Source organism: Akebia trifoliata, chromosome 5 (genome assembly GCF_017979445.1).
Source record: "Akebia trifoliata isolate Shusen 1 chromosome 5, ASM1797944v1, whole genome shotgun sequence".
NCBI classification, from domain to species: Eukaryota; Viridiplantae; Streptophyta; class Magnoliopsida; order Ranunculales; family Lardizabalaceae; genus Akebia; species Akebia trifoliata.
In genome coordinates this window covers 25,624,118-25,637,264 of record NC_141379.1, presented here as the reverse complement: position 1 = coordinate 25,637,264, position 13,147 = coordinate 25,624,118, and the positions used below count along the sequence as shown (strand labels likewise).

Here is a 13,147-nt window from a genome sequence, read left to right as displayed (position 1 = left end):
TATACATTTTTTTTTATTAGTTATATTGTTAGGCAGTTAGTTAAAGCTACTTTCATCTATCTCATGTTTCATCGTTTCCTTAAAATCGAAGCAACAGCTCTCGATTTCGATCTTGAATCAGAGAATCCTTCGATACTCTCTGTGAAGGAGCTATGGATCTTCGATACCTCAGTCTAAATAACTGTAATCGAGGCTCTGTGTGTCCCAAACTCTGCTCCTTTTCGCAGGCAAATTCATGGTCTAGAAGATCATTTTCCTGCAATTTTACGAGATTGGGTTCTTTGAGATCTCAAAATGGAAGCTTTTTCAAGATTAAGGGTTTGAAGTCGAAGCCTTTTCCGTCTCTTGTGGTGACAGCGATGGGAGAGAAGAATCTCGACAATTCGTCTTCTTCTGGTAAGAGTTCAGTTTTGTTTGAATTCAGATTGCAAAAATGTTTTTGAAAAAAAAAAAAAAAGCATTTAAGTTCAGTTGATTCTCAAAAGAAAACTTCTTGGAAAAACTTTATTCCAGATTATTTTTTTGGTAAGTAAGTTTATGCTCCAAAATGATTTTCTTCTGCTTGGTTGAGCTTGGAAGAATCCCTGGATATATAGCTGTGGAAAAAAAATTCTGCTATTTGGTATTTCTAGACGATGAAATTTACCATTTTAATCCGAATCCGACATGTATGTGTAGAAAGTTAAGTTTTATTTTCATATTTTATCTTAGTTTTAAGATATCACCAACCAAACCTTATTTTATCAAGTTTGTTACTCAGCAAACCTTGTAAGAACGATCCACTTCATAAAATTCAAATTGATGTAACTAATTTTTTATTTAACATATTTGGAGTGGATCCTAACTACATCAAGTTTTGGAATAAAAAAACATGATCCGATACCACAAATTATAAAGGATAAAATTCTAAGAAGTCTAAAATAATAATAATAATAATAAAAGTAAAATTTCACCATTATATTTCGATCAAACTCAAAAAAATTATTTTTTGAATTTTATGTCATTGGATATGTTTTTTTCTATGAAATCTAGAAGATTATGGTTTTTAAACTCGGTATCTCATCTCGTCTCGTTCAGCTCTGATATCGAGTTGACTCGGATGATACATCTCATTTCGTTCGAATTGTCTTATTCGACATTGAGACAATGATTTTTAACCATTTAAAAAATCTAAAAAAATTCAAAAGTGATTCCTATTAAAAAATGAATCCCAAAAAATGTAAAATTAAAAAAAAAAATCAATTTGGAGGTGAAAGAATAGAGGGTTGAGACTTTAACTCGTTTGTCTCGATTAATTCGGACGAGATTTTGAAAATCTTATTCGATACGTCCCGTTTAACTCGTGAATTAATCATTTTCTATCTTGTCTCGTTTGTATCACCCGAGATATTAGAAAATATCGTCCGAGACGACTCGCTTATCTCACGATACACGATCGTTTCAAAATATTATATGAGTTGGTCTTGTTCAACTCTGATACTAAGTTAACTCGGATGATATGTCTCGGTCTCGGACGAGTTTAAAAATCATGATGTAGACCCACCGATCCTACCCAACGATCCTTAATATAGCCTAATTCATAAAGCATAAAGTAAGGTTTGTTAAAGTAACAAATTTGATGAAGTACGTCAGTTTGTGTAATAAAATTGCAACTGATGGTTCTGCCCCGGTAAATCTCTCTTTAACATTAGAGTGATTTAGACATACCCCTACGATTTGATTAATATCAGAGATACCCCTGTATTTTCAAAGCATTGACATGCCCCTTAACCTAGGTTTTTTCCAAGAGACTAAATAAAATGACCTAAATGTCCTCGTCTTCAACCTCTAACTCAAACGCGATTTTCTTCCCAAAAATCTGTCATCTTCAAAGATAATAACCAAAAAACTCCGTGTCTTTCGCCCCAAAACTCATCTTTGTTGAAGTAAGAAAAATTTTCTGGTTGAAGATAGAGAGTAAATGATTTCGTCTTCTAATTCCCCCAAAACCCATCTTCGTTCATGAAGTATGTAGCTTGTTGAAGTAGTTATATTTTTCAGATTCAAGATGAGGGCAAAAGATTTCATCTTCTAATTCCCCAAAAATCCTTTTTGTTCTTGTGGTTCGTTGGTTGAAGTAGATAGAAATTTTGAGGTTAAAGATGACTGGTTTGAGGGATTTTCTTTTGGGAAAGTTTGTACTTTTAGTTTCGGAAAAAATCTTATTTTTGGTAAGTCCTGTCAATGCGTGGGTTTGGACCGGTTTTGATTGAACCATAACCTGGCCCAAAAGAGTCGGGCTCTACTTAAAACACCCCTGTACCCTTGTCGGGCCTTTGTTGACTTTGGTGTTGTTTGTTAAACTGAAAAAAATAAGTGTTGAATAGCATTAAGCGCTGAAACTTATAAATACTGAATTTAAGTGCTGAAAAAATTATTTGTTTAGATACAGAATCATCTTTATTACACATTGCTGAAATTGGTAAATTGTCTTTTTTTACCCTTACAGTCATATTATACATTGTTTGCATGTTTCAAATGCCTATTTCTTATTAAATATAATAAAATATATTATTTCTTATAAAATTAAAATACAATTCATTTTTAAATAATAAGTAATACTCAAAATTTCAATTTATAAATAATAATTTTTATTCATAAAACCCACAAATTTCAAATTAAAAACAATAATGTCATACAAGTCATCAAAATTTGAAATCGACATTGAAATAACTTAATTTGGGATGACTAATTTTCAATAGAAATGAAGGATGTGTAATTATAAAAGCACCTCACGAATTAATAAAGGCAACCCACACCATAGCCAATTTTTTTTGTCTTATATGGGTTAAAGTTTTTGGAATGAACCAATTTTTTGTGATGATGATCTATATGGTCTAGAGATCATACTCACCAAAAAACATCCTATTCCGTAACTTCTAACCATGTCAAAATTAGTTAAAAAAAAAAAAAAAAATAGACGATTTACGATTCTTGAACTTGTTTTGATGGGGTTAGAAGTTTTGTGATGGGCTGATTTTTGGTGAGGATGATCTCCTCATTGTAGAGATCATCTTCACCAAAAATCAACTCATTTTAAAAATTTTAACCCATATAAGACAAAACAATTTGGTCATGGTGTGGGTTTATTAATTTGTGGGGTGTTCATATACTTATCTATGGAATATAAGAGGTATCATTTTAAGTATAAGGGCATACTTGTCCATGCCCAAAAAAATAAAGGGTATACTTGTCTATGTCGAAAAAAGCGAAGTGCTTACAGCTTTAACACTTTTTTTCAACATTAAAATAGTGCTACATTTTTTTCACTTATTTTCAGCAATAAGCGTTGAAAATATGAAGTAAACAAACGTGTTATTTTGATAAAAAGTGCTGAATTTTATTTTTTCAGCAATAAGCACTAAAAAATAGCACAAACAAACACCACCTAAACCTAGTCCAAAAGTTGCTATTTGTTAAATTGAAAAAAATAAGTACTGAAACTTATAAGCGTTGAAAAAGTTAATTGTTTAGATGTAGAATCATGTTAATTACATGTTGTTGAAATTGATAAATTACCTTTTTTACCCTTACAATCATATTATACGTTGTTTGCATGTTTCAAATGCTTATTTCTTATCAAATACAATAAAATATATTATTTTTTTTATAAAATTAAAATACAATTCATTTTTAAATAATAAGTAATACTCAAATTTTTTATTTCTAAATAATAATTTTTAATTTTAAAATCCTATAAATTTCAAATTAAAAATAATAATGTCACACAAGTTACCAAAATTTGAAATCAACATTGAAAGAACTTAATTTTGGATTAATACTTTTCGATGGAAATGAAGGATGTGTAATTATAAAAGCACCCCACGAATTAATAATGGCAACCCACACCATAGCTAATTTTTTTTGTCTTACATAGGTTAAAGTTTTTGGAATGAGCCAATTTTTGGCGAGAATGATCTATATGGTCTGGAGATCATCCTCACCAAAAATTAGCCCATTATGAAGCTTCTAACCACATCAAAACTGGTTTAAAAAAAAAAAAAAGTGGATGATTTACGATTCTTGAAATTGTTTTGATGGGGTTAGAAGTTTCGGGATGGGCCGATTTTTGGTGAGGATGATCTCCTCATTGTAGAGATCATCCTCACCAAAAATTAACTCATTTCAAAACTTTTAACCCATATAAGACAAAACAATTTGGTCATGGTGTGAGTTTATTAATTTGTGGGGGTGCTTATATAATTATCCATGGGATATAAAAGGTAATATCCTTTTAAATATAAGCCCATACTTGTCCTTGCCTAAAAAGAGAAGTGCTTACCACTTCAACGCAAAAAGTATTAAAATAGTGCTGAATTCTTTTTCACTTATTTTCAGTTATAAGCGATGAAAATATGGAGTAAACAAACATGCTAATTTGACAAAAAGTGCTGAATTTTTTTTTCAGCATTAAGCGCTGAAAATAGCACAAACAAACAGCCTCTAAGCTCTAGCCTGGTCCTAACTGGCTCAGTCTTGATTTTGGCCGGATTCAAGCCAAATAAAATGTCTAGAATTCAATTTTTTTAATGAAAAGAAGTATATTTTTTACAATAAGTTGTGTGTGTGAAGATTATCTTATCAAATTGGTGACTAATGCCTTATTAACATTATTAACATATAATGAGGGCTAATAGCGGGCCAGGGTCAGGCCGGTCCGAGAACTATTTCGTGTAGCCCAACCCGGATTTGACAGGCTGAAAATTATTAAACCCTGCCCTACCCTTGTGGGCTCAATATGAAGGCCTATCCTTATTTTGGCGGGAAGGTTGGGCTGGGCTAGCCGGCCGGCAGGCTCGAATGACACCCCTGAGTCCTTGGTTATAAGTTTGGGTATAATTAAGATTTAAGGAGATTATATTCAGTTTCTTGATTGTATTTAATTATTATGAGAAAATAGTTTCTTTGGATTGTACTGAAGTAGGTAATTATTTCTTTGCACATCTCTCTCTATTTTGACGAGAGCAAATCGTGGTTTGCAGTGGAAAACTAGTGAGAAAATAATATTTGAGCTAAAGTGCTAGTGTTGCAATAAAAATGACATTTATATGAACTTTGGCCACCAATTCCATTGTGTTATACCAGTTTGATTGATTGATTAATTATAGTTGTTGAAGTAAAATTTTAATATCCAAGCATCTAAATTCCGTGTTCAAGGTTCATAAGGTGTTCGTCAAGAGGTTTGTTCAAACCTATAAATCTAATGGCATTTCTCTCAGTGTCTTGGAATGATGAACTTGAATAAAGTACTCATCATCGATGCTGCCATTGCTCTTTATTAATAAACATCTTCAAATCATCTCAATTGACTTTATTTTATCTCCTAATGGGGCTTTTCCTACGTTCTTCTCATGTGTTCATTTCCAATTTTTTCTTTCTTAATACATCCAATTATCCATCTCACCATGCAACATGTAGTAAGGTGCTCTTTCTCACTGGTGCTATAGTCTTCATTTTTCATGGCCTAAGCATTTCTGTTTACTTTGCTTTATATTTATCTATTATAGGGGCTATTTGAAAGTTTCAATTGTGGAAATTTCTGATTTTATCTTCCTAGATTTCTCACTCATCCATCCTAACAATCTCTTATCCATTGTTATGGTACTCATTCTATGAACATGTCGTTAATTTCTTCATCACCCAACATATAGCTCCATAAATCATTGTTGGTCTTATTGTTGTCTTGTAATAATTTTTTAGGGGTATTTTTTACTCATTTTATTCGCTTGAGGTACAGAATGTGCTTTGAAGGTGACTTTTACGGGGGAAAAAAAAAGCTGTTTTCCCTGACTATGAATATCAGGACTAGACGAATCGTGGTAGGTTTCACCACTAGAATCTAGACTGAACATTTCATCAAAATTCCATGTAAGTGTATTGCCTTTAGCAACAAAGGCGAGCTTTGTACTTGTCAATTGTGCCATCAGGGAGATATTTGGTGTGAAATACCTACGGAAAGATCATCTCATTGATACAAGGCATTCAAGAGTGCAAGGTCCAAGTATTGTTGTAATGGATTGCGACAATTTCCTCATCCATTGCAGCCTTCTATGAGTCAGAACCTTAGATGAACTACAACCCCAAAGTGGAGATCATCTGTTGATCCAGATCATGCATTCTGGACATTTAGAAATCACATTCATTGGTCCACAATTGGACCATCAGCATCAAGAAATCTTTTCTCAACTTAGATCATTGGGATTTCTTGACCCTTATAAATTTTGCTCTATCCAGGGCAATCTGAATAGTGCCTTGTGTGCTACGTCACATGAAGCGTATTGAAGGCTATAACCTCCTTTCAAAAACTTCAAGTGTAATATATAAATTTGAAAACAAGTTGTATATTTGAGAATACTTTTCATTACAGGAAGCAGTGATCAATCTATTCCAGAGGGGAATGGTTCAATGGGAATCAATCCTACTTGCTACGACAACGAATTTGATGTTTCGGACTGGAGAAATTTCAGAGCAAATTTTGTTGCTCGGGAGCGGGAGCAGGTAACTTATTACATTTCTTCTAACATCAGATTACAATAGATGTATTTTTATTCTTCCTAAGATAAAATTAAATTAATGAAGTTTAAAAAATAGAATGAAGAAGACTTGCCCTATTTCTTCTCACTTCAGATTACTATATAGATGTCTTTTTATTAAGATGGAATTTGATATTTAAACCAGAGGGTTGGCCTAGTGTAACTCCTGTATGGCAATGGTCATGTGTACCATCGGTTTCTTTATATGTTAATATATTATATTTTACAAAAAAGTAAATAAATAAAAGTAAATGACACTTTGGAATTCTTACTTCTAGAACAAATGAAAACAAAATAAACAGTTGAAGGTCTTATGCAGGAACAACTCTTGGACATTGATGCTCCCTGCCATGGTGAGGTCTCCCACTTAACTTCCATACCACTTGGCCCGAAATGGGCTCATCCAATCTCAGTACCAGAGACTGGATGTGTCTTGGTTGCCACCGACAAGCTTGATGGTGTTAGTGCTTTTGAAAGAAGTGTTGTCCTTCTCCTCAAATCAGGAACCAAGGACCCAAGGAAGCTGATCTCAATTAAAACAGGTTTACCGATACCAAAAAAATGGGAGGACTCCGTCGGGGTCATCATCAACCACCCAGTCCACAAAAAGATCAAGCATATGAATCCCACAAATCTTGATCTGGCTACAACCTTTGCAGATTGTTCTTTATATTTTGGCGGCCCCCTTGAGACTACTATGTTCTTGTTAAATACAGAGGAGAACTCGCACCTTCCTGGGATTGAACAGGTCATCTCTGGCCTTCGTTTTGGTGGTAAAAACAGTTTCGATGAAGCTGCGGCCTTAGTGAAGAAAGGAATAGTTAGACCTCAGGATTTCAGATTTTTTGTTGGGTATGCCGGGTGGACGCTAGAGCAATTAAAAAAGGAAATAGAATCAGATTATTGGTATGTTGCTGCATGTAGTGCAAATTTGTTATGTGGGGATTCGCTAGGTTCTTCTTCAGAAGGTCTTTGGGAGGAAATTTTGCAGCTCATGGGGGGCCGATATGCAGAACTTAGCAGGAAACCCAAGCATGATGAATAAAAAAGATGCATGTAAACCCAACAAAAGTATGGAAAGTTTTCTAGACTTAACGTCTTTTGTTGATCGAATGAGGAAGGATAAGAGGTTCATGAAATCGAATAAGTTTCAGGTAAATAATGTTATATATTTTAGTTGGTTAATTTACTTTTATAAGAAAATCTATGGAAGTTCTTTGTAAAAGTGGAAGCAATTGAATCAGTGAATTTGAGGACATATCAAATGATAAATGGTACCTAATGTTAAAGATATTAGATTGGATGATCCAGACTGCGCCAACAGAAGCAGCAATAACAGAATGGATTAGATCAGCCTCAAATTGATGATTGGATGATCCAACCACTTGTATATGTGTGTATCTTTTAGATTTTCTGTTTTTTATGTTTAATGGAATCAAGGAAACATATATACTTCTGTAAATCTATAAATAAGATAGAAATCAATGACTCAATCCATCTAAAAAGGGCGATTGAATCTTCTCGAATATATTTCCTTCATTCCTCTTTTTCTTTAACCTAAGCTCTTAGGAAGATTTATTCATACTATTATTTTCAATAGTAAAGCTCTTTATGTTTAGGTGATCGTCCGTCTTTCCAGTTAGTCTGTACCTTAACTAATGCTCATGTTCGTGTTGTATCATGATTCCCTACCATACGTAAATGTAGGCTCTGTACGTATTTCTATACTTTTATAAAGAATAACGGGTAAATTCAGAAAATAGGATTAAATTTGTAAGTGAGGATTAGAATCTTGTCGAGAAAAATTTGAGACATCCTGAAATAATCCAAGATCATCTGAAACATTGAATGTTTCAGAGGCATGACTTATTCTCGACCAATATGGTACGAAACTTTAATCCATGTTTATAACTTTTAAGTACTTAATAAATGCATGCAACGCTAGGCCCATTTGAATCTATATCAAATGTTGGACCATTTGCTCTTGTTTAGTTCTTTTCAGGTGTATTTGGTTGTTATTCTCTCTTTTATTATGGTTTGGACTTTCCAGTGGCGGAGCCAGGATTTTCTTGCAGTAGGGTTAGTTGTATAGTTGAAGAACTTGAAGATGAATGGTTTTAAGGAGAAATTCAGAGGTTTTTGGATAGTAGTTGAAGAAAAGAATATTTAGGTCATTTCCAATTCGTATATGAGAAGGCCCGATCAAGAGGCAATGTCATCAGCAAAAAAATTGAAAGGGAGGGAGGTGAGGGTGTGGGGGCAAATGGGGAGAGAGGTGAGGGAATGAGGACAATTGGGGCATGTAATTAGTTGAAAATATAGGGGTGTCTCAAAGTTATGTGCCCCCACCAGCTCCTTACTAGCTCCACCCTTGCTTTCCACTGCTTTTTCAATAAGAGTGTTGATAGGTTCCTTTTTTCATTGTGATTGTTATCTCGACTATCATTCTAGGGTGACATGCCATGTAAGCCACAATTCAAGGAATTAATGTAAAAAATATCTCCATTTTAAAATTTTCTTGGATTTTGGCTTACATGGCACGTATAATGAGGTGTGGGAGGAGGCTTCAATCCTCTACCCTGGGTGCATACGATTTAGACTCGAGAAAGAATCAAGATCCAGGATGGTGTCTCATTCTTATAGAATAGGAATGGTGTCTACGTGGCAAGTGTTGATTGGTATTTTAAAACATCGGGCTCCTAAACAAGTCGTGCACGCAGCCCTATGTGTTTTATATCCAACCAAAACATACCACGTAGGCACTGTATGTTGCTATAGGAACGTGTCATCATTCTGGATCGTGACTCAATACGAAATGGGCATTATTAAGTAGAATTTTTATAAGGGAACGAAAGTGAGCATCAGATGACTATGGGTTGCGGGTTCGAGTCCTAACCCCCACCCCCGCCCCCCAAAGTCGAGAAAAAAAAAGAGTAGTGAGCATATGATGGTTAAGTGGATAAAACCAGGAAACTCTTGTTTAAATTGAAATTGGATTGGTTGCCCTGCTCTTCTTGGTATTCTTAAGTTCTTAAGTTGAATTTTGATGAAACAGCTTCTGATTTTGCTCTTCACTATATAGTTAATTTTTGCTCAAAGTTTTGTAATCAGGGTGAATTACCATTTCGTGAGCTGAATTTGAAGAATTTATGATTCCAGCTCATTGTTCATTTTAATTATCAAAACGTGAACGGTAACAAATTCAGAGGTTTTAAAGTGACAATTTCGCAGATTTAAAGTGACTATCTCGCGAAACCTGCGAGATAGTCACTTTAAAACTTCGGTTTCTTGTAATTAAATACCAAATATGAAAGGTATGCAATTGTTATTATTTCTTACGCTCATAATTATGACAATCTCTTGATTTTTCTTTGCAACTTCATTGTTTAGGAAAGATACATCACCTATTATCGATGATTGTAAATGCTACACATGTCAGAATCATACATGGGCGTACGTCAATCACCTAATCAATGTTCATGAAATGCTGGCGCAGATTCTTCGCTATATCTTTATTATTCTTATTCATTTTCATTCCGTGTAAAGGTGTTTATAGAGACAACACTCAAACTATTATCTTGGCTTCTTCCAAATGGGAAGGGAATAGGCTATCAAGGGAGAGGAGTTCGACCTCTTATGTCAAAGATTTGTCGTACCTCCCGTTTGCTCATAACTGCTCAATTCTGAGAAGCATTCTTGTTCTACTAGAGTTTACAGTTGACATCATCTTAAATGACTTGAGAGGTTCCCCCATTAGGATGGCTATTTTGTTCATAATCTGACCAAAACCGAATAGACACAATGACTCTTACTATTTATTTGGTATATGTACTAGTCCAATGCTTCGTCTACATATGCGGATGACAACGACATTGATCTCACCTTGGTGTCTACTTTCTTTTCTTTTATGTTGTGTAAATTTAATTTAACTCCGAAAGATAAGTTCTACAAATGAACATTTCATTTCATCCTAGCGTATTTTATACATGATTGACTCTAATATTAATTTTCTTAAGCTCTATTTCCTTTAACCTTTGATTTATTGGAATAAATAAATATTTCAAAGTTATTATTTGGTGGGTTGCAGTTGTTATTTTAGACTTGACACCACAACTTTTCTTTAATGGAAAACAAAAGTATTTTGCCTTCTAACCTTGAAAATTTTAAATTAAAGACAAAACTTTTGTTCTAACTTAAGTATAAAGTCTCATGTATTACTCTTATTTTTATTTAAGATGTATAAAGTCTCATGTATTACTCTTATTTTTATTTAAGATGTATAAAGTCTCATGTATTACTCTTATTTTTATTTAAGATGTGATAAGTGTGTTGTGGAACCTGCTAGTATTGGTCAATAAGGAGGCTACTGTTAATCAAGCCATGCGTCTGTCAAGCTTGGAACTGAGTTTGTTGGGGGATGGGGGTAAGCTCCCTAAAGAAAATTTTCAAGGATATTTTTGTAATTTCAATAATATTATGTAAAACCCTAGTTAGACTTTCCTGATATATATATATATTAATCAAGCCATGCGTCTGTCAAGCTTGGAACTGAGTTTGTTGGGGGATGGGGGTAAGCTCCCTAAAGAAAATTTTCAAGGATATTTTTGTAATTTCAATAATATTATGTAAAACCCTAGTTAGACTTTCCTGATATATATATACATATAGGGGGCGGTTCGAGGGACGTGTAAGAAACCTACTCAAAAACTGATGGATGTCAATCGTTAGATTTGGAAAAAAACAACGGTTTGGATCGAGTGAAACGTCAATTCAAGTCTTTTATAATCTTTATAATTAATTTCAAACACCTCCCTCTTTTTTTATTTTTTTTTAAGAAAATTATAAACTCTCTCTCTCTCTCTCTCTCTCTCTCTTTCGTCACTGTCTCTTCTCTCTCTCCCTCGTCACTGTCTCTTCTCTCTCTCAAAATTGGAGAACGAATAACAGCGTTACAGCAATTAGTTTCTCCCTTTGGAAAGGTGAAGTAGAACAAGTATTAGAGAATTAAAAAAAAAAACTGTAAATATGCCGTGTAGTTTTAATAATTTATTGTAGGTTGAAAGTTAAACACTTGAAAGGAAATTAATACTGAAATAACGACAACGATGTCTGTACTGTTTAACTTTGACTAAAATGTAGACAGACACAGCTTCAGTTCTTCATGAAGCAATGGGGTACATCAGATTTCTTCACGACCAAGTTCAGGTAAGAAAAATTATAGGAAAATTATTAAAAATATAGAGTCTAGACATCTATTAATATCCTTTTTTTTTAATGGTTTGATTCAGGTCCTGAGTTCCATATTTGCAACACCTGCCTTCATGTGCTCATAAGCTTGTAAATAAAGACAATTCCCTTCTCTAATTTCTACTATTTAATATTATTATTATTATTTTTAAAGTAGTAATTTTTAGTGATTAATTTATTTCTTTAATTATATAGGATGAAAGAGGAGGAGTTGACGAAGATGAAACGAAATACGATTTGAGGAGCAGGGGACTGTGTCTGGTCCCAGTTGCATGTACTGTACAAGTGGCAAAAAGTAACGGTGCTGATTTCTGGTCGCCAGCTATGGGAAGTACCTCATCAAAGCACTGAATATTTGCTTCTCCTCCCCATCACTCTCAACCTTTCTTATGTTGCTCCAATGGAGGATTTAAATCCTGAAAACCCATCTTAGAAATCCAAAAATTAGGAGGAAGAGAAGCTAGTGGTGGAGGGAGAGAGCCCAACCCATCAAACTCTTTGAAACAACCTTGACTATCACACATAGTGGAGGATTGCATGTGTTGTAAACTCATTTTCTACATCAATAGAGAGAAGAGACAGTGACAAGGGAGAGAGAGAAGAGACAGTGACGAGAGAGAGAGAGAGTTTATAATTTTAAAAATAAAAAATAAAAAAAGAGGGAGGTGTTTGGAATTAATTATAAATATTATAAAAGACTTGAATTGACGTTTCACTCGATCCAAACCGTTGTTTTTCCCAAATCTAACGATTGACATCCATCAGTTTTTGAGCAGTTTTCTTACACGTCCCTCGAACCGCCCCCATATATATATAGGGTCGGGTTCCTATGACCCTTATTACGACTCACATTGCGACACCGTGTTTTGTCTTATATGGGCAAAAATGTTTGGAATGGGCTGATTTTTTGTGAGGATGATCTTTATGTTGAGGAAATTATCCTTGCCAAAAATCAGCTCATTATGAAACTTCTAGCCCCATGTTTACAAGTTGAAAAATTTTAGACCATCCAATTTTTGTAAATCAATTTTGACAGGGTTATAAGTTTTGGAATTTGATGATTTTTTGCAAGGATTATCCCCTCGTCACAAAGGTCATCCTCACAAAAAATCAGCCCATTCCAAACCTTTTTACCCATATAAGACAAAAACGGTGTCGCAATGTGAGTCGTAATAAGGGTCGTAGGAACGTCACCCACATATATATATATATATATATATATATATATATATATATATATATATATTATATATATATATATATATAATATATATATAGGGTCGGGTTCCTGCAACACACATTGCGACACACATATAGACAACGTGTTT

At 33.9% G+C, this 13,147-nt stretch overlaps 1 protein-coding gene across 1 annotated transcript; it reads left to right on the top strand.

Annotated features, from left to right (window-relative positions):
- Positions 1–8,098, top strand: LOC147401789 (uncharacterized). Its single transcript, XM_086443203.1, has 3 exons — positions 1–396; positions 6,407–6,537; positions 6,892–8,098. Exons 1-3 carry the CDS (start codon positions 153–155, stop codon positions 7,615–7,617), a joined length of 1,101 nt encoding a protein of 366 aa, XP_086299329.1. The 5' UTR covers positions 1–152; the 3' UTR covers positions 7,618–8,098.
- The last annotated feature ends 5,049 nt before the right edge of the window (positions 8,099–13,147 follow it).